The 22986-nt window shown below is 39.8% G+C and overlaps 1 protein-coding gene across 1 annotated transcript in view; it reads left to right on the forward strand.

Moving 5' to 3' along the window:
* The window catches only part of vwf (von Willebrand factor), a 132557-nt gene that overhangs the window by 38356 nt on the left and 71215 nt on the right, over window positions 1-22986 (forward strand). The window contains exons 20-28 of the mRNA XM_063072474.1: window positions 5875-6013; window positions 9278-9412; window positions 9514-9660; window positions 10377-10517; window positions 10620-10718; window positions 15042-15198; window positions 16741-16899; window positions 20139-20271; window positions 21357-22714. Of these exons, the coding sequence (XP_062928544.1) occupies window positions 5875-6013; window positions 9278-9412; window positions 9514-9660; window positions 10377-10517; window positions 10620-10718; window positions 15042-15198; window positions 16741-16899; window positions 20139-20271; window positions 21357-22714 (2468 nt within the window). The remainder of the gene's footprint in view (window positions 1-5874; window positions 6014-9277; window positions 9413-9513; window positions 9661-10376; window positions 10518-10619; window positions 10719-15041; window positions 15199-16740; window positions 16900-20138; window positions 20272-21356; window positions 22715-22986) is intronic.

Below are 22986 nucleotides of genomic sequence, written 5' to 3' on the forward strand. Positions count from 1 at the left end.
TATTACAGACAAGCCAGATTGGTCAGGAACTTTGCAAGCTTGGTCCAAGGTCTGCACTGCACTGCCAGCCCAGATGATGGCTGGGACTTGCTTAGTTGCGGGTTAATAAGGAATCCCATTTAGTGATCAATACGGACTCCAGCGGATGTCTGTGAGTCAGTACGTGCGCAAATATGATGACTCCTATGACTAAGTATTGACCTCATTACTAAAGAATTTCCTGTTGATCCACCTGATCCCAACAAATACTATTAACTGCCCATTGTGTAGGAATGGAAACTTGGAGTCTACGGTAGTGAACATGGTGGAAGGTTTAAAAGATTAAATATTAGTTTTATTTGGTACATGTGCATCAAAACATACAGTAAAATATGTCATTTGCATAAAATCAAATCAGCGAGAATTGTGCTGGGGCGCAGAGGGAGTTGTGAGAAACCATAACAAAGGAATATCCATGCTTGTCGCTCATACATATTTTCTGCTACCATTGTTTATATTTTAGCAAGACTGTGCTTCGTGACATTTCAAGAAATCTTGCTGGTTCTTCCTGCCATTTGTTTATTCTTTGCAACAATTAAGTTTTCACATAATTGTACTGAACTTTATTCAGCAAGTTGGCAGAAATACAAAACTTAAGCATCGGCCATAAACTAATGGGTAGTTTTTTCAGGTAATTAGATTTTAAATTTCAAAGTAAATTTATTATCAAAGGAGGGATGTGTCACCATATACTACCTTGAGATTCATTTCCTTGTAGGCAATCATGGTAGAACAGAGAACAATAGATTCAATGAAAAACTACACAAGACTGACAAACAACCATTGTGCAAAAGAGGACAAACAAAATAATATAACCTGAAAAATAGTCCAGTTTTGATTTACCACTGAAGCTGTACTGACAAACTTATTGTGCTAACTTTACCACCTTTCAAAAAGTTGTCTGCTTGTTACTACTTGTCTCTACATGACTTAGTTTAACAAACAAGAGCAATCATCCAGCACCACCTTCCTGCCACAAATTCCTTTCTATTATTTAATATGTACTGTAAAAACATGTCTCTGTATGCATGCTTCCCGGTGGTTGCGAGGAGCCTCTGTAAGGTTTAAATTGACTTCTTGCAGCTTTATATCCTCAAATGGCAACATTACTTATCTGGCAGCTTGTCCGAGCGTGAGTTTGGAAGTCATTGCTGGTTAACTACATCTGAGCATTTCACTGGGGTTTTCAAAACTTATCTCTGGTATGTTAATTGAGACATTGACCTATTTATCTAAAGTAGATTAGTACAGCGATCCTTTGAAAAATCCAGACACACAAGATTGCATGCAATAATGCTTTTCACAGTCGTTTTACAGCTCAGCGTGTAATTGCCAGGGTCAATATGGAAGAAATATTTTAACTGGAAAATTTTGTAGATCTAATTCTGTTCACGATTTAATAGATCTATAAAATGCATTCTGCTAGCAAAGTGTAAAGTTGAACACAGCATCTACAAATTCAATCCAAAGTACCGAGTCATATGAATTGACTTGTCAGCTTACCTTTATGATTGAAAAGGAATAATATGGCATCCTATGTCAAAAGAACAAAAAGCAGCTTTTGGCACACTATTACAAAATCACTGATGGTAATTGCTATCCCTATAAATTCATGTCTATCAGATTGAAAATTATACTGATGAGGAGTCAAAATCCCCAGAGGTGAGCTTCCTGCTGAATAACCTGTTTTTTTGCTATTGCCTGTGGGGTGTTGGCTGTCATTGTTCAGACATATTAATTTGTACTATGGGGGTGCTTTTCCTGCTGAGTTTAAATGTTCATTACCTTACAACATGATCAACATGCCAGGCACCATTGATGGTGAGGAGAAGTTGCTGTTGACCTTTCAGATCAAGAATCAGGAACAAGCAGATTTCAAAGTGCAGTGATGAGGGGCCTAGGGAATCACAGGGATTGCCTATGAAAGGAAAGAAAACAGGACAAATCTAATGACAAAAGGAGGAATAGCATAAGGTGAGAGAGTATGGCGAAGGGGTGAATGAGGAAACAATACTATGATAAAGAAGGGACATAATAGGTAGAAAAACACATAAAATGTTGGACTCAGCAGGTTAGGCAGCATCTATGGAGAGGAATAAACAACTGACTTTGTGAGCTGAGACCTGATGAAGGGAATCGGCTTGAAACACTGGCTGTTAAACACCTTTAAAACCTTTGTGACGGCACAGTAGTGCGGTGGTTAGCATAACGCTTTATAGCACCAGTGACCCAGTACAATTCCTGGCGCTGTCTGTACGAGGTTCATACTTTCTCCCCATGATTGTGCTGGTTTCCTCCGGGTGCTCCAGATTCCTCCCACAGTCCAAAGACCTACCAGTTAGTGGGTTAATTTGTCATTGTAAATTGTCCCGTGATTAGGCTATGGTTAAATTGGGGGTTACTGGGCGGTGTGGCTCGAAGGGCTGGCACGGCCCATTCTGCCTTGTATCCCAACAAATAAATAAATAAACAATGCTTTCTTTGTTAAATCTGGTCACAAGCCCCATTGTTCATTGTGATTTACACGCCCCAGTCTACTGAAGGCATGGCTTTCATTGCCGTGCAGGCCTCAATTTAGACATCCCACTGCTCATTTATCTTAGCTGACTTTTCACAATTCCATCGCGTCACTGAGAGTACCGCTACAATTTCACAGGTATTAAATATGACTAAAGGAGATGATTCAACTCATCAGATCTATGTTGGCTACATGACCCCACTAATTTTTTTCTCTGACCTGTTCTCCCCACGCTTCCATCAACTCTCCCCAGATTTTGCCACTCACCTACTGTGCTTGTAGAAACAATTGTATGGTTGCCTTTTATACTCCCAACCTGCATGTTTTAGGGAAACTGGAGTATGCAGAGGCAAAAGCGAGACCATGCAGACACCAGGCAGGCAGCATCAGAGGTCACGGTCAATTTTGAGTCACTAGTGTACCTCTGCTTGCTCCGCCACAGTCCTGCCCTGTGCACCCAATGTGGCTTTTGCCATCTTGTGAACTTGCATTTAGAAATCCTGCTGCACTTTAACTTTAGCAGGCTTTCTGAGTACGTCACAACCACTTGCAAAATGACAAAGGTTAAAGTTCGTTTGCAGAGTGCTGGTTCTCCCCTGTTAACAAAGAGAACCTTGAATCTTTCACTCACCACTCTCCCCCGAACTGACCTTTGCACTATCGTCCTCCTGCATCAAACCTCCCACTTTCTACCCCTTCATCGATTCATTACATAACAAAGAAATTCCACTTTTTATTGTGTGCTTACCAATAAATATTATAGTTGTTATGACAACATTTATGCCGGCTTTCTGCCTGGCCTTACAGCACAGGGTTAAGTCAGCTGGACAGAGAAGAGATTGGCATTTTCAAAGCATTCCTAATGACAAACACTTATGTGCACTTATAAACAGTTTTCGTTATATAATTGAGTTCACTGCTGGTAGGAATTAGGCATTTTACATTGGTAAACATTTCTCCTGCCAGCAATCAAGGTAAGTGGATACATCTGGTTACGTCTTTAAAGTTAAGAGGACTGACTTTTATCTTACATACTGAAGACTGACTGTAAATAGTGACCAGTTGGCTGGCATGACTCCACAGTGGGGGCAGAGCCATGCCTCCATTTTAAATCATTCAAACAATCAATGTACCGAGCAACACTATTGTGTTGAATTGAGCAGTATATTGTAGTGGATTATATATAGTGTATCAGATATCATGCCTATGTAGTGGTGTAGTGTGTGATACCTGAATAGCCAAGGGATCTCTCCCACTTCAGGAAAATTGGATGTGAACCATAGCTGATAGCAGCTAATTCCTTGTCTCTAATATGGCGATAAATTTAACTCCTTCAAAAATGTTTGTTGGAATCCAAAGATTGAATACACTGGACAGCAATTTTTTAAAGTGTTGCTTCCTCAGAATTCTTCTGTGTTTATGATGAATCACCTGAATCTGAATACAAATATAATTTTAGGCTATGTATATCATGCAAGAACTTTGAGAAACAAGAAATTAACTTCTATTGAATGTAATGCATTTAATTGCATTATGGTGCTGACACTTTGCAATTGTTCAACTAAGCTGAAAAGGTTACGTTGATGATTTTCGTTTGCACTGAGTTTATAAGGATTCTCTCTTTAGTGTTCAACAATAATCTGCCAGCACTGATGGATTCCAGTTGCCCTGATACCATTTCTCCATGACTGCAATGTCCTGGTGAAATCTTTTATCATGCCCGTCACTGCCAGTGCAAGATTTGCAGGGAAGAAGTCTAAACGGGAATGCAGAAAATGGATCTTTAGTGACATATTGCACTTCATGGTTTTGTATGCTTCAAGCATATTGTCAACCACCTGCACGTAGTTTGGTGCTCAGTAGTTGCCAAGAAAATTTTCAACAACATCCTTGAATGCCTTCCATGTGATTTTCTCCAGTCCCACTAAAAATTCTTCATTGATGTCCTGTTTGATTTGTGGGCCAACAAAAATGCTTCCTTAATCTTTGCATCAGTTATTCTGACTTGAATAATTGAAAAAAAAACCAATATAGGTGATTTCATAAAAAAGTTGTGTGATAAGGAAATCTCATGGTGATTTTCATGTTCATCAGCCCAAAATCCACAAGAGATCCATCCAAAAGTGTTCAAGAAGCAAAATATTTGTTGTCCAGTTTTATAATCAAAGTACCTGGTTAGGAACAATGACTTAACAGTTTGAAATGTACTTATGTCTATGCAAAGAGCTAACTGAATTGAAAATAAGTTGCATTGTTGGAGAACTTTTCTGGTTAGGACACTAAACCAGGTCCAGTCAGAGCACTGAAGTAGAATGATGAGACCCTATTATTTTTCTATTATCTTCCTCACATTGGACTATGAACAAGGCAGATGAATTAGTCCATTAATTAAGGTGCTACTCTGCGATAGGAGAAGAGTTTGCTTCACTGGTGCAAACCTAACCCACCTGATGTTGTATCATTCCCTTTTCAAATATTTATTTAATTTTCATTTAAAATTGAATGTGTCTTCTGTTGCACTATGGCAAGATGATCCATAATCCAGTCACCTTTAGTACAGGGGTTCCCAACCTTTTTTATGACATGGACCAATACCATGAAGTAAGGGGTCTGTGGATACCAGATTCTGAACCCCTACTTTAGTATAACAACACCTCACTTATTGACCAACTTCACATTCTTGCTGATGATTTAAAAGGCATGACACTTTGTCACTGACATTCCAATCACAAGAAAAGGTCTTCCTGAATAGAGTGTTATCACAGCTCATCATAATTTCAAAATACTTTGTCAGATCACTTCTGAGGCTATTGTGTTTCAGGATAAATAGTTCTAATGCAATGAATCTCTCCAGGTAATTAGTTTTCCAGAGTTCTCATTGGTTATCATGGCTGTTTACTACAGGAACACTAGTGAAGGGGAACATGACTAGTGCTAAATGGATAAAATGACAAGCTTCCCCAGGGGATATAAAGGGTTAAATTGCAATAAGCTGTGTGGCATTAAATCATTGTAAATATGAGCGTACTGTTATCTGTAAAGGTTTTCATTGCACCCCTGTCCTTGCAAGTGATAGTGCTTTTGTAGGGTAGAAGTAAACTGCGATATGAAATTCATTACTTGCATACTAAAGATGCAATGAGCTATCGAGAGAAACCAATTGACTGCTGTGCTTCCAGATTTAAGAAGAAAAACATGTTTACTGATTCACCTCTTGCAAAAGCTTCAGAATTAAATGCAACCTCTTTATTTAAGGTGATGGATAATATTGTTCAGTGACATTAAGAATAATCTTTTGTTGCCATTTGTTTTTACAGCAAATGTCTCAATCGCAAATGGCAATGCACGGAAAATATCTGTGATGGCACCTGCCTCGGGATCGGTGAGGCCCACTACATCACTTTCGATGGGCTGAAGTATACATTCCCAGGCAAATGTCAGTACGTCCTGGCTCAGGTAAGGACATCTTCAGTGGTTTTATGGTGAGTAGCAGACCAGGGAATTATGCACCAAATACACAAGCTCCCCACTGAGCAATAAATATTTGTGCAAACGTTGAGGTAACAGTAATATCTTGGGCAGGACGAACCATTATTCATTCTAGCTTTCCTTGCTACACCAATCTATGGTTTTCTTGTAGAGCTCTAAAACAGATATCAGTACCTCACCAACCTGAAAGGTTAATCCTGGCTTCTCTTTCCAGCATTTTTAGTTTGTATTTGAAATACTATGCATCCCTTTATCTCAGATAAATTAAGTCTTGCCATAAGTCTTTATGCATCACTCCCACTGGTTATCTGTAAATTAAACAGAGATGCTTTCGAAATGGATACTTTTATGATGCTCTCAATTATGCCACCTTAGTCTACAGCCTCACATAGAACATAGTCCAGTCTTGCACAGAACAATCTGACAAGATATGCAATCAGAATCAGGTTTAACATCACTGGCATATCATGAAATTTGTTGTCATAGGGCAGCAGTACATTGCAATACATAATAATAAAGAAAACAGAAGTTACAATAAGAAATATATATCTTGTGTATACAGTATATAAATCCAAATAGGCATACAGTATATAATAAGTTAAATAAATCGTGCAAAAAAGAGAGCAAAAATAGTGCAGCAGAGTACATGGGTTCACTGTCCATTCAGAAATCTGATGGCAGTGTTAGTGGCCAGGCTTTGGATCGGTGGGCATAGACTAGAAGAGGTGCAGGCTAGAACTTAAGCTTGAGGTAGGAAACGAGATAGTAAGGGAAACAGACGGCAGGTTCTGTGACCGTGAAAGGGACGCCGTTATGGTGTGCTGCCTCCCAGATGCTAGGGTCCCGGGTGTCTCAGAGCAGCTGCAGGAAATTCTCAAGGGAGAGGGTGAGCAGCCAGAGATCATGGTGCACATTGGTAGAAATGGGGAAGAGGTCCTGTGCAGTGAGTATAGGAAGTTAGGGAAGAAGCTGAAGAGCAGGACCTCCAAGGTAGTAATCCCTGGATTACTCCCAGAGCCACATGCTAGTCAGGGCAGCAACAGGATGACAGTGCAAATGAATGAGTGGCTGAGGAACTGGTGCAAGGGACCTGGTTTCCAGATTTCTGGATCATTGGGACCTCTTCTGGGGAAGGTATGACCTGTACAAAAAGGAAAGTTTACACCTGAACCTGAGGGAAACCACTCTCACTGCAGGCAGGTTTGTTAGAGCTTTGGGGGGGGGGAGGGTTTAAACTCATTTGGCAGGGGAATGGGAACTGTAGTGATAGGGCTCAGGATGAGATAGTTGGTATACAAGTCGACGCATTGTGCAGAGAAACTGTGAGGAAGGACAGACAGATGATAGGGCAAATTGCAGTTAGTAGGATGAGTTGAAGTGTAACATGGGGGCAAAATCATAAAGGGAGATAGATATAGGACTGGAGGTGTTATATTTGAATGCACACAGTGTACAGAATAAGGCAGTTGATCTTGTGGCACAGTTAGAGATTGGCAGGTATGGCTTTGTGGGCATCACTGAGATGTGGCTAAAAGAAGATCATATTTGGGAGCTATGACCTTCATTGTGTCAAAAGAGCAGACAAATAGGCAGAGGGGATAGGATGGCTGTATTGATAAAAAAGTGAAAACAAATCCTTAGAAGGAAGTGACACAGATTAGATCTTCAGAAATGTTGACTCCAGGAACTTGAAACAGCTCACTCTCTCCACTGCTGATCCCTTGGTGAGGACTGTTGTGTGTTCCATTGACTACCCCTTCCTGAAGCCCTCAATCAATTCCTTGCTCTTACAGATTTTGAGTGCAAGGTTGATGTTGCATGACCATTCAAGAAGCTGATCTATCTCACTTTTTGCAGTGCCAAGCCACACAAGTGTGAGTGTAGAGAGAGTAAAGCGGTGGGTTATGCATGATTCCTTGAGGTGCACTGGTGTTGATTGTCAGTGAGGAAGAGGTGTTATTTCTGATTTGCATAAACTATGGTTTCCCGATGAGGAAGTCAAGGATCCATTTGCAGAGGGACTTATGGAGGCCCAGGTTGTGGAGCTTGTTGACTAAAAACTACAGCACAAGAGTAGGCTCTTTGGTCTCTGATGTCTGTGCTGACAATGATGCTAATTTAAACTACACTTCTGTTTGATGTAATCTATATTCCTCTGTTCCTTGCTTGTTCATATGCCTGTCTAGGTGCACCTTAAACATTGTTATTGCATCTGCTTCCTCTACTCCCCCTAGCAGTGCATTCCAGACACATACCTTTTTCTGTGCGGGGGAAAAAATGTTGCCTAAAACATTTCCTTTCAACCCTTTCCCTCTCACTTTAAACCTCTACCCTGTAGTTTTTGACCTTTTTCCAACCTGGGTAAAAGTCCCCAACTATCTACTCTAGCAACGCCACTCACAATTTTATAAACAGAATCAAGTCACCGCTCACCCCGTGAAGTTCCAGAGAAAACAAATCTAACTGTGTCCGACCTCTCCTTATAGCTAATATTCTTTAATCCAGGTAATATCCAGGTGAGCCTCGCCAAAGTCTCCACATCCTTCTGATAATACAGCTCTCAAAACTGCACACAGTACATGAAATCTGATGACTGGACCAAGGTTTTATACTGCAGCAACATGACCTCCCAGCATTTACACTCAGCACACTGTCCATGAAGGCAAGTTGGCCGCACACCTTCTTTGCCATCCTATCTCCTCCTGTTACCTCTTTCACGGAGTTATGGACTTGCACCCCAAGTACATTGTACATTAACGCTCCTCAGAGTCCTGCCATTTATCATATACTTTCATCTTCTCCCTACCCGAAAGGAGTTTCCTGTGATTCAGATTTTCCTTACCTGTGAATATCTTAAGGAGTTGCACTTGTTTACAGGCCATCCCCAGGTTATGAGCATAGATTTACCGACACCCAGACATAGAATGGGTTCCTGTAATATTATTAAATTCAGGAGTATGACATACTTACCTACATTCATTTCTACGAACTGAAGAACCAGTTTCCTCTTGCCACTTTTAGTAATTGTTCTTTCTTATTGGTCTATATGCTTTTGACGCCATTCACTATAATCTATATGAAGTATGGTTACCATATTGAGTGATTTACGTCTATGTTCTCATGAATTGACTCATGGATAGGCGTAAAAATGGAATTCATCCATTACTCAGGCCTGTCTGTATATAGTTTTTCAATGTTTCATTGACTTTCAAAGTTTCCCTTAATCTTTAGGATAGTTGTGGTGCAAATAAAGGAACATTTCGCATCTTAGTGGAACACATTGGCTGTGCATTGCCAGGAGAAGAATGTTCAAAAGACATCACCATATTATACGATGAAGGAGAGTTGGAACTATATGACCAAGAGGTGTGTATGGAGATCACTGCTTCTTGGATAAATGAAGCAGCTTGTGATAATTAAACATTTCTTATTTAAGATAATGCTAAAATTTGAATTTCTTTAATTAGGTGACAATCAAAAAACCACTTAAGAATGGAGAAGACCTGCAGATATTTAATTCTGATCTTTACTACATCATTGTACTGGGTAAAACAATTTCGATACTGTGGGATAAGGGCACTCGAATCTCAGTTCAAGTTCAGGGCCAGTATATGGTGAGTTGACATTACTGATTAGTTTTTATTTCCTGGTTTCTTCCCTCCTTTCTCTTTCTTCTAGACTCCCATTTTTCCTTCCAGCTAGCCATCATTTTTTCTACCCACCTTTTCTTTTTCTCTTTATTTTTTTCTTGTATTGTTTCTCTAATAAACTGGAAATTATTTATTTATTTTTTTATTTAGCAACAGACAAATGCAACCATACGGAACATTTTAACGTTGGAGAGAACTGTCTGGAAATTCTTTGTATTTTTATATGGAAGTAGTTTCATTAATAGTCTCTTTTCTCTAACCAATAAAATGCTGATAAATAACCAGATAGAGATTGTCAAAGGAGAGAAAATGTTTTCACGTGCAAAGGAGTGAAAAATATAATGTTTATAAATGTAAGGTGTAACCTAATAACTTTAATATGGAGTTAACCTTCTTTACCCAGAGAGAAATTCGAATTCTTTAAAGTTAGAGGGAACAGTCAAGACAGGTGATATGCCTTGATGCATTCAAGGTAGTTATAAGAGCTTGAATATTATATTCTGTGCAATTCTATATCATAGAGTCAGATGTCAGACAGCATAAAATAAACGTGAACAATTTATTGTTTTACTGTTTTAAGTAATTCTTTACTTTAGGCTATCTAATCCAATGGTTTTGAATAAAATATCTATGTATTTTTTCTCCATTGTTGTTTATTCCATTGTCATTCTGTGAAACAGGGTAAACTCTGTGGATTGTGTGGTAATTTTGATGGAAATAAGAATAATGATCTGCTGGGCAGTGCCAATCAGCTTGAAATTGACCCCATTGATTTTGGGAATTCATGGACAGTGAAACATTTATGTGCCGATGCCATCCAGGTAATCTCTTGATGTACACTAACAATGGAATTCTGTTAATGTTGTGCTTAGAACAAAAAACTATGTTCAAACTGATTGTTTTGATCTTATTCCACTTCCCAGCCACCCCCTCCATGCAATGGAAACAGTTTGAAGCGAGCGAATGTTGAAAATACTTGCGACCTCATAAAAAGTAGCCTGTTCAGTGAGTGTGCACAGCTGGTAAGAATCCTTCCTTAGTTTAAACTAATTGCATTAATACTTCACAAATAGTTTGCTCTGGCTGAATAATTCTGCAGAGAGGAACTCTGAAATTGTTTCATCGTGAGATTGTTTTCTCGTAAGTATGTGCTGCATCACTTCCCAAAGCATATTTCTACCAGTGAAAAAATTATAATGCAGGCTTATTACATTTGCAAAAGAACACCACTAATATATACTACATTTTGTGCTTTAGCTAAAGGCTTGGCATTGACATTTCAACCTGTTCAAGGTAGACAGTGTAGTCAAGCACTGTAACCATGACAGCTGAGAGTTCCTAAAGCCAATTTATTAATAGCAATTTATGTTCCAACAATAACCTTTGGAGCTTGAAGTGGGGGAACAAAGCCGTGCCCAGAGTTGAGCAGATACCAGACAGCTTGTACTTCCAAATATGTCATTAGCCATGTCTGCATGATTCAGCCCTCTTTTTCCTGTCATATGAGCAAGGGAAGTTAGCTTTGTAGGCTCAAGATTAACATATGGAGAGGAGAGGAAAAGGTCCCATCTATTATAAAAGGTTGCCTGTATCATCTCAATCAATTTTCTTCTTTGCCATCCTTCCCCTCTGCCATCCAATTTTTAAATGGACATTGAACCAATGAACAATACCTCACTTTTTTATTATTTGTTTTTGCACTATTTTTAGTTTAACTATTTAGTATACATATAAATACTTACTGTAATTCATTTACTTTTTTCCTATATTTATCATGTATTGCACTGTTCTGCTGCCATTAAGTTAACAAATACAATGACATATGTCGGTGATATTAATTCTGATTCTGATTCGAGTTTAATGTAAATGACACAAGTACCAATGGATGCCTCAAAGTTTGATGAGTTATCAACAACAATTATGTGGCTGAGTAGATCCTTGGATACAGTGGTATGGTTTTCTAGAGCTAAATGACTAACTGCTCTATCGATGTTCAACTTCTAAGTGAGCAGCATCCCATGGTACCTACACTAATGCACATTAACACTGAAGTTTACAAGTGTGCACTCAAGCATAATGTTCAACAATGTTCAACCCAGCAGCCCAGGTAGCATCAATGGAAAAGAGTAAAGAATCTGAAGAAGGATCTCAGCCCAAAAGGTCGACTGCTCCTTCTTTTCTATAGATGCTGCCTGGCCTGCTGAGTGCCTCCAGCAATTTGTGTGTGTCGCTTTAAATTTCCAGCGTCTGCACATTTTCTCGTGTTTGTTTTGTTGACATTGTTTTGTCGCTTGTTGTGTTCTGTGTTGTTCTGCTGAGCATTATGGGTATGCTATGTTGCATCAGAATATGTGGCGACACTAGCAGGCTGCCCACAACATACCCTTGTGTCGATCGTGAATGCAAATAGCGCAGTTGACTTTATGTTTTGGTGTACGTGCGATAAATATACTTGAGTCTTGAATCTTGAAATGTGCTCTAAGTACTGTTAATGGGTAGGCAGGTCACAATCTCATATTGTACAATTAGATACGCCTCAAAATTAGTGATAAATTCAACCTACAAATTGATTGACATTGGGATGTGACTAATCCTGCCTCCTGCCTAATCCCTTGTCCGCTCTTGGCTGCTGTGGTACCCACAGGGCAGGCCATGCTGAAGATCTCTACACTGCACCCTAGACATCACCTTGATGACCTTCGACAGTCTACATCATTCACCATTTGCAAACAGCTTAATGGATTTATATAATAAATTCCACTTGAATACTAATTAAATATAAAATTAGAAAGCATTTGTTTTGAAATATGGGAAATGAGTGCAAATTAATTAAAAAGCATAAAGGTAGAACAAAGAGCTCAGTACAACCCAGAAGGTCAGAGGTGGAAGCTAAAGATACACTGAGCACCGGACAGGAAAGCACAGCATCCCAAAGTAAAGGAAATTACAGAGGCATGAGAGAGGAATTGTCAGAATTGATTGAAAAAGAACACTGGCAGGGATGATGGCAGAGCAACAATGGTTGGAATTTCTGGAAGCAATTCAGAAGGCACAGGATATATGCATCCCAAAGAGGAAGAATTATTCTAAAGGCAAGATTACACAACCATGGATAACAAGAGAAGTCAAAGCAAACATAAAAACCAAAGAGGGCATATAATAGGTAAAAATTAATTGGACGTTAAAGGGTTGGAAAGCTTTTTAAAAGCAATAGAAAATAAATAAAAAAGTCATGAAAATGGTAATGATGGAATACCTTCATTACGCTGGCCAATAATATTAAACAGGATAATAAAAGTTTCTTCAGATACATTAAGTCTAAAAAAAGAGGCAGGAGTGGATATTGGACCACTGGAAAATGATGCTGGAGGGGTAGTACTCGGGGACAAGGAAATGGTGAATGAACTGAATAAGTATTTTACATCAGATTTCACTGTGGAAGACTCTAAAAGTATGGTCATGAAGTTGCCATAAGTAGAGAGAAGGTTCTTGGGAAACTGAAAGGTCTGAAGGTAGATAAGTCACGTCAACCAGATGGGGTTCACCCCAGGGTTCTGAAGGAGGTGGCTGAAGAGATTGTGGAGGCATTAGTAATGATCTTTCAAGACTACTAGATTCTGGAATGGTTCTAGAAGAATGGAAAATTGCAAATGTCACTCCACTCTTCAAGAAGGGAGAGAGGCAGAAGAAAAGAAACCATAGGCCAGTTAGTCTGACCTCAGTGGCTGGAAAGATATTGGAGTCGATTGTTAAGGTGAGGTCTCAGGGCACATGTAGTCAGCATGGTTTCCTCAAGGGAAAATCTTGTCTGACAGATCTGTTGGAATTCCTTGAAGAAATAGCAAGCAGGATAGACAAAGGAGAACTGGTTGATGTTGTGTATTTTGATTTTCAGAAGGCCTTTGACAAGGTACCATACAAGAGACTGCTTAACAAACTACAAGACCATGGTTTTAAAAGGAAAGATTTTAGCATAGATAATGCAGTGGCTGATTAGCAGGAGGCAAAGAATGGAGTAAAGGAAGCCTTTTCTGACCAACTGCCAGTGACTAGTGGTGTTCTGCAGGGGTCTGTGTTGAGATTGATTCTTTTTATGTAATACTGTGCTTTATTGTAAAGTTTGCAGATGATATGAAGAGAGGTGGAAGGCGGGGAGTTTTGAGGAAATAGAGAAGCTACAGAAGGTTTAGAAGACTGAGGAGAACGGACAATGAAGTGGCAGATGGAATACAGTGTTAGGAAGTGTATGATCATGCACTTTGGTAGAAGAAATGAAAGGGTTGACTTTTTTTTAAATGGAGATAAAATACGAAAATCTGAGATTCAAAGAGATTTAGGAGTGCTTGGGCAGGATTCCCTAAAGATTAATTTGCAAATTGAGTCTGTGGTGAGGAAGGGAAATACAACATTAGCTTTTATTTCAAGAGGACTAGAATATAAAAGCAAGGATGTAATGTTGAGACTTTACAATGCACTTGTGAGGCCTGATTTCTTTGGCCTTCTCCTAATCTGTCTAACTCCTTCTGTAGCCTCTCTATTGTAAAGATGTTTAGAATGGTGGAAGTGTCTAAGACTAGAGGGCACAGCCTCAAAATAGAGGGGCATCCTTTTAGAACAGAGATGCGGAGGAATTTCTTTAGCCAGAGAGTGGTGAATCTGTGGAATTCATTGCCACAAGCAGTGATGGAGGCCAAGTCTTTATGTATGTTTAAGGCAGACATTGGCAGATTCATTTTTAATCAGGACATAAAGGGATATGGAGGTAATGCAGGATGTTGGGGCTGAGAGTAAAAATAGAATTTGTCTGAGAGCCTAATTCTGCTCCTATGTCTTTATGGCTTTATGGTCTTATACCAAACTGTCACCAACACCGTAGCTCAGTGAAACCCAATCAGACCAGCTGGTAGAACCCAATATGCAGTTGATAACTATTTTACTTGAAGAAAAAGAGGTGTCCAGTGAACCCAAAACAGTTACTAATGTTCTTAGCTTTAAAGGATGTTCTCTGACTACAGATGAATATTTGGAACTAAAAAGAGAACTTATGAAGAGTAGATCTTTAGAAATATTTAAAGTGAAGTTAAATTTTTTTTTGACAAACTGGGAAAGGGTTGAGGTGGTTGGCTATGGGGAATTGAAGAGGAGATAAGGTCTATAGTGGAGAGTCAGATATCATATTAAAAAACAAAGCAGCTTTAAGGGAGTAGGTGGCAAACCAGTGCACTTATTTTCCCATACTTATATTAAAAAAAAATAAGGGAATTCAGCGAAGGATCTGTGCTTTTTCCTGTTATATTTAACTACAGATGTAACCTTCCCATTCTCTAATTCTATACTTTTTTTAGATTGACCCCCAACCTTTCTGGGAAATCTGTGTCTTTGATGCCTGTTCCTGTGATTCTACAGGAGAATGTCTTTGTCTTTGCAATGCTATAGCAGCCTATGCACATGAATGTGCCCAGCAAGGCATTCTTGTCCAGTGGAGAGCAGACAATCTGTGTTGTAAGTAAAACTGATTTAAAAATAGATTTTGAATTAGAATTACTTGTTATATAAAAACATGGCTCAACATTGGCAACGAACAATAGTAGTGGATCATAATGCATGTCAAACTGGGAAGTTTTGAAAACTAACTATGATATATTAAGTAAGTATAATTGTAGTCCCCCGGCAAGCCTCAGGGTCGCTCAGCTCGCTGTCGTCTAGGGAAGCAGCCCTCAGCCCCGCCAATCTGGGTAATCAAGTTTGTATGGATGTTGTGTGATGTACCCCACCCCGCCAAATAACAGACAGTACACCACTTAAGTGAATTACATTTTATAGATATTACTGAAACTAGATAATTAATAGAGATAAAATATAAAAGGAAAATAAAAGGCGCCACACTTATCAAAGTTCAATCTCTTCGTGCACAAACAGTTGGAGCTCTAGTAACGATCCTCTCTTCACCATTCGATCCCCTCTGACCACTTCGACCTGCCGCCTGGGACCACCCACAGTGGTCAACCAGATGCTCCACACGAGTCTGTCTCCGTCTCCTCTCCTTGCCGAACACCCTGGACCTCATACTCTTGCTCGGGGTCCGACCCCATTAGCCGACTCACAGCACCTTGTCCATCCTCTCTCTCTCTCTCTCTCTCTCTTTCTCTCACGCCTTCTGCCCCAAAAACCCGCGCATCACAATAACTTTCATGCACACAGAAAGAATAACATCTATCCCAATTGGTTCGTTCAATCTTTTATCAATAACATAATCCAAACAAACTGCTAGTGGGAGGACTTTCTCAGCAGTTAACATAACAAAGAAGCCATTTTAATTAGTCTACGCAGTAACATAAAAGAAGAAACCCCTTACATAATTGTCAAGGGATCTGTTATTTATAAAGTAGAATGTGTTATGTTGATGATAAAACATGAATGTTCTGTTTACCCCAGGTTATGTAAATAAACTTAAGAAGAATAAGTTCTCCTTAATTATTTGATAAGTTCTTAACAGAAATAGAGGTTAAGGGTGAGAGGTGAAATATTTTAAGAGGAATCTGAGGGAGAACATCTTCATTCAGGGTCCTGAGAGCGTGGAAGGAGCTGCCAATGGAAGTGATAGATGTGGGCTTGATTTTAACATTTAAGAGAAATTTAGGTAAGTAAATAGTTGAGAGGGATACGAAGGGCTGTGGTCCATGTGTGAGTCAGTGGGACTCCAGTTCAACATGGACTGAAGGCTGTAGTGTTCTATAACTCCATGATTTTTTTCACTGCGCTAGAACAGATGAGAGCATCACAATTTTAAATTCCTCATAGGGAGGAATTCTTTATACCAAAGAAATGTAGCCACGAAAAAGTGTTCCTGGTCATGGAGACCCGAAAACAGGAATTATAACCTCCAGTAGTAGCCCTTTAATTTTGTTGTTCACTTTGTTTATATGTGGCTTAATGGAGGCACATTTGTTGAAATTTGGATGGGTTTGGCAAAATACTGGCGAGCTCTTGAGTTGCAGTACAGCCTAATTGACTGGCGTGTGTTTTTTCTTCTGTTCATTGAAGCTATGAGTTGTGAAGATCTAAATTCTGGACAAGCAGAGCAGGTGTGTGAGTGGAGATATAATGTGTGTGCATCTGCCTGTCCTCGGACCTGTCAACATCCGGAACTGCGAGACTGCCCTGTGGTGTGTGTGGAAGGATGCCACGCACATTGTCCCTCAGGTCGGTCTGCAAATGAATCGTGAATTCAAAATGCAGTAATTTCAAAATGTTTTAAGCTATGGAATGTCTTTTTTAACTCTTGCCATGTACGCCATATGAACTTATCAGAAACACAGTCCCACAAACACACTGAACAATTAGCATGTCTACTTTAGGCACCCTTAAGGCCAAGGGAGACTGCTGATTCCATTCTAACTGAGTGAGGCGGCTGAGGAGGACAATGGGGAAAACTGCAATTGGTTCCGCAGTTGGTTCCACAGTTGGAGCAGGTGTCTGATGGGACAAGAGGTGGATAGTTTGTGAGATGTTGCACACCTTCCATTCATTATGTTGGAAATCTATTTGGCCCTGATGCCTGAGATTCTCAGTCCTATCCTAAATACTTCTCTACCTAGAACAGTCATAGACCAGGGGTTTCCAAGAGTTAGTATCGTTGTGCTGTTGTTTTCCAGGTGGCACTGTGCTCATTTCCTTTAAAACCTATCTCCCTAAAAAGTACCACACCATCCGATGCTTAGGATGGGTGAAAACAACTCAACTCCCACTATTTTTAACTGCTCACAGTTTTTAACTGATTTAGAGACTGCATCTCGTTACCCTGTGTGGTAAAAGAGGTAAACCCGGAAATGAGATCTGTGCCTCAGTCTGGCACGGAGTCAGTTTGGGGGATTGATTCTCAGTTTGATATCACCAGCGGCTGCCTAGACAACTTGCAGATTAATATGGACACCTGCCAGAGGAGCAAGTTATATAGATACATTATTCTAAAAAAGCTGAAATATCTATTTTGCCATTTCTTTAAGGGTCATTTGTTAGACTGGGTCTAATCTGCATTACAGTCTTGACCCATAAAGAAATTATTTCAAAGTTCAAAGTAAATTTATTATCGAAGTACGTACATGTCACCATATACTAGAGATTCACCATATACTAGAGATTCATTTTATCGCAGATGCAAAGAAACACAAAAGAAGCAATGAAAAACTTCTCACAAAGAGGCCATATTGGTTGTTTGTCCATCTTTGTGTGCAGTTTTTAATTGATTCTATTGTGTTTCTTTGTATCTACTGTGAATGCCCGCAAGAAAAATAAATCTCAGGTTAGTATATGGAGACATACACATACTTTGATAATAAGTTTACTTTGAACTTTGAAATAATTTCCTTAAGGTCAGGACTGTAATGCAGACCAAACCAGAAGTCAGGTCTGCGGTTGAAGCTGAGAATAAGGTTTTTGTCAACAGATGGGATGAATCAGGGAAGAGGTAGGTGATTTCAGAGGAATGGAGGTTGGCAGGCAAGATTGAGAGCATATATGTCCAGAAGCTTAAGCTGGAGTTCACGTGGATGTCAAGCAAATATTTTGCTTCAGCTGAAAGCGTTGGTCCAGGAGAGAGAAATTGGTGGTATGACAAAACTGGAAAGTGGAGGAAGTTCACCTAATAGTAGGTGCCAGGAATCAGCCTGAGAGACGTCATGAAAAGGTAAAGTGGAAGCACTGCACATTTTCACAGCACAGCGATGGTTCATGGCACCTCAATGCCTTACAGGTATTCCTGTGCTGACAACTCAATAGGTGTTTCCGTCCATGCTGCTGGTATAATGGAAATAATTTTCACATATAACTTAGGGTCCATTTTGGTCATAGAAAGCATGAGAATAAAAATAGATGTACCACATTCTGCAGCCAATTCCTCCCATTTAGCCTGACTCATTCAAATAACTTTGCCAGCCAACTATGGAAAAGTACTTCTTAGCTTCTTTTGGCATCCAAGTTATAAGAATATTGTCCAGGACATTCATAGTGCTGTAAAGTTTATCTCAGGTTCAGATGCTTAAGCAAGAAGATGTATTTGAAGATATCTTTGAACCTATGCTGTCAAAACATGGTGTTTCTCGACTGAAGAGTTGGGCATTGGGGTATAGAAGAACTCCAGACATCTCTACCATTAGATTATCCCTGTAATATTACAACGTTTTCACAACAACATAACTAAAATAAACTCTTAATGTCAAGATCAACTCCTCATTACAGGAAGTTTAGAATCTGCAGACAACAGCAAAAGGTTGCTGGTACTGGAAATCTGAAATAAAACTGATCATGCTGAAGATATTGATCCAAGACTCAAAGATTCAAAACACAGTATTATCAAAGAATGTATAAATTATACAGCTTGAGATTTGTCTGCTTACAGGCAGCCACAAAGCAAGGAACTCAAATAACCCAATTAAAAAAATCAAAAACCACTGCGCAGAGAATGAGAGTGAAAAAACACACATTGTGCAAACAAAAAAGGCAAGCCAACAGCATCCTGAACCAGACTGAGTCACAATTCCACTCCCGGAGCAGTTAGATTAGGCCCAATTCAAGCCTCAGTCCCCAGTTTTCACACCAGTGGGCCACAGAAGCCAGACCAGTTCACAGCCTCGGCGGTGCGGAGAAAGGAATGAACATTTGCAGGACAGTGAGTGAAATCAGCTCGATCCTCACCTCCATTCCTGACACTATGGGCTTCCAGTCTGTCTGTGCTGGCATTTAAATCGCCCAAGCACCGAGTAATGGATCTGGATCTAGGTGCCCCAATACGCCTGGGTCCGAAGCTGTTCTCGATCTCACCAAATCAGCTTGGCACTTGGAGTGATCTAACCTTGCACCCAGATAAGTGGGCAAGCACTGAAACTCTTCTGCATCAACTCCTCTCCAAATTGCTCACTCCATCTCCAACGGCGGTACAAACTCCGTTTGTGACCCCAGTGGCTCAAACTCGTCGTGTTTTGCAATGTCCCAGCGGCGCATCCCCGGAACCAGCCTTGCTTTCACTTACCTTCTCACTGTCTGTGCCCATGGTTCGCCACAATTTGCGTCATGAAATAGGTCATGCTTTTAGTCAAATCTCTTGCCTTATGATTTACCAGTGAGCTGTCACACATCTTTGGTAACTCCATCTTAAACCGGAAGTCAGGTGCTGGGAGGGCCATTTAGCACATGTGGGGAGGGAAACTCCAACTATTGGTTGTTCATCAGAACTGAAAGATTGAGTAGTTTGATATCTCCAGGACTGAGAATTAACAAAAACATTTTCACATAATCAACAGTAAAATGAAAATAAGTAAAAGACCTGATGGTAAAACTAATACCAACTTTTGCAGATTTTCACTCTCATATTACCATAAACAAAATGGTTTGACAAGCCATTGACAATAAAGTAATACATCTTTTTGTTTTGCTATCATGTATAGGAACCGTACTGGATGAAAATTCACAGAAATGTATCGATCCTGAATTGTGCCCAGTTTGTGTCGTTGATGGACTACGCATTCCAGATGGACAGACAATCGTTCTCCACAAAGGAACAGAACGTTGTCAGAACTGGTATGCTCACTCCCTTTGACTAAATTGCAAAGACTTCCAGACACTTACTTCAGGCTGCTGACTGGGATTACTAATTTAAGATTAAGAGTATCTCCATTTAACATATCTTTAAGACTCTTGACTCTGGGAGAGGCCAGTATTTACTTTTGTAGCTGTATGGTGTCTTGGCAAGGGAACCTAATCATTTTCTAGCACCCTTTTCTTCATTTAATACTTCTGAAAAGTCATTGTTAAAATTGATTTTATGAGACTTAAGTGCATTGAGTATCAATTAGCAGTTTAGAATTTTTCTTATTCTGTGTGTGTGTCTCTTCGTATATGCTTCTGCACTAATAAATGTACTTGTAAATATGTGTATCTCTGATTAAGATGAGAGTTCCTGAGATTTATTTCCCTGGCTGCAAAAGGCACCAAATTCTTCATCCCTCCCCATCACTGGTCAAACCAACACCAGGTTATCAAGTCACGAACAGTTGAATGAGGCCAGTAACTGCACGTTTTGAACAACTGTAAATGGACGCACTTTTCTGAGTAATGCCAGAATATTTTTCATCGTTAGATTTACTCAGTACCAAAGTAAAACTTTGATAATCCCCTTTCCAACAATTTTTGGAATCCCAGAGTTTCAGCATGTTACTCATGAGGTAATGCTTCCCACATAATCCACTGGTGGTCTTGTACATACACTTGCTTTAAGCACAGGGCCTCCAGTTCCTGCACTTTCTTTAAACTCATCAGGGCCACATACCTAGTACTACCTTTAACATTAGTGTACTTACTGGAACGCTTTTTGTCATACTCTGTAACATCTTAAAAAAACATATTTTCAAGTATTGATTGGAGAACAGCCAATACTGCAGAAAATCTGCCAGTCCAAATCCATCAAAGGTTATTGCAGGGTTTTAATACTGTGCTCTTTATGGGATATCAGATATGATGGAGAAGGATCACTGATACTGGAAAGAACTAGTAAACACACCTCATGCTGTGCCAAGGGCTATGTTTATTTAATGTCTATTTGTAACAGTCTAAGTGGTGGTGATGTAATCTATAATTTACTCTCCTTTTCATATGTGCTTCATCAGCCTGTGTACTGGAGTATCCTTGTTTTGTACGGACTGTGTTGAGCCAACACCAGAGCCAATTCCAACCCCGACAGAGGAAACTGTTGAAATAGTTGGTGGCTGCCACAGAGTAATGGAACTGGCATTCTTGATTGATGGCAGTAAATCATTCTCAAAGAAAGAGTTTGCCGATGTGAAGAAGTTTGTGTTGTCCATGATGGAGCAGATGCAGATTGGTCAATCCAACATACGAGTCGCCTTATTGCAATTCCACTCAAGCATCAGCAAAGAATTTGACCTGTGGGAGAAGAAGAGCGTAAGAGAACTGAAAACATTGGTGAGGACAATGAGATACATCGGTGGTTCCAAATCAAACCTGGCTGAAGCCTTGAAGTATACGTCAGTTCTTGTGTTTGGAAAGGATTCGAGGAAGGAAGTACCCAGAGTAGCCATACTTGTGACAGCAAGCCCCTCGTCTACTGTGGTTAAAGGAGCTTTACAATTAATTTTCAAGAGAAAAGTCTCTGTGATTACAGTGGGGATTGGAGCAAATATAAACCTAAAGGAAATAGGTTTGATCACTACCAAGTCTCCTGGAGGGAAATCGTTTATTCTGAAAAATGTTGCTGAGCTTAAAGAATTGAGGGCGGACATCTTAGATTATACGTGCAGTCGTGGAGCCAGGCCAGCAACCCCTGCTCCTGTGGTAACCATAGCTCCAACAACAGCATCATCCACATCTCCATCAGTTGCCCATGCCATGATCACCACCCCAGACTCTGGTGAAGAAAAAATACGTGATGTTGTCTTCCTTCTGGAAGCTTCGGATAAGGTGGGAGAAGATAACTTCAACAGGACCAAAGAATTTGTTATTAAAATGATTGAACAGTTCAAAGTGTCAGAAGACACCACAAATGTATTTGTCGTCCAGTACGCAGATACTGTGACTGAAGAGTTTCATTTTACAAAAATTCAGAGTAACTGGGAAGTGATTGAAAGAATAAAACAAATGCATTTCCATGGAGGAGAGCAGACCAACACAGGCAAAGCCCTACAACACCTCATTGAATCTACATTAACCACTCATAACGGTGCAAGGGAAGAGGCGCCTGACTTGGTGTTTATGATAACCAGCAACCCTCCAACAGACAGTATTACAAATCCTTTCAACACAGTCAAAGAACATGGTGTGGAATTGCTCCCAATCATTGTTGGTCCTGACATTGATGTGAATGTATTCCCACCTCCCATTGTGAAGGCTACCTATGACAATATTCTTGAAATAGCTAGCACTGTTTACAAAGAGTGTTGTCAGTCAGAAAGTACTACCCCAGCCACAACCACCGCTATTGCAGAACATGTAATACTGCCGTCATCAGGTGAGATCTGTTAATAATGGCATTTTGCCCATTTACTAGTTTATATTCCATCAAAGGTGCTTTATCTAACCCTATCCGCAAATACCACACCAGAAATGCATCAGCTTACTAATACTTGCGGTGGTGAGTAAACTATGTAATGAATAAATGATTCATGTAATTATTCATTGAGCAAATAACTGCTTGATAGGTGCAGGAAAATAATTTGTTTCCTCTAGTAAGATTGGAAATCCAGTCCTCCATTCACACCTGTTTACCCTGGAGCTGGGCAG

This window comes from Mobula hypostoma, chromosome 20, assembly GCF_963921235.1.
Source record: "Mobula hypostoma chromosome 20, sMobHyp1.1, whole genome shotgun sequence".
Lineage (NCBI taxonomy): Eukaryota > Metazoa > Chordata > Chondrichthyes > Myliobatiformes > Myliobatidae > Mobula > Mobula hypostoma.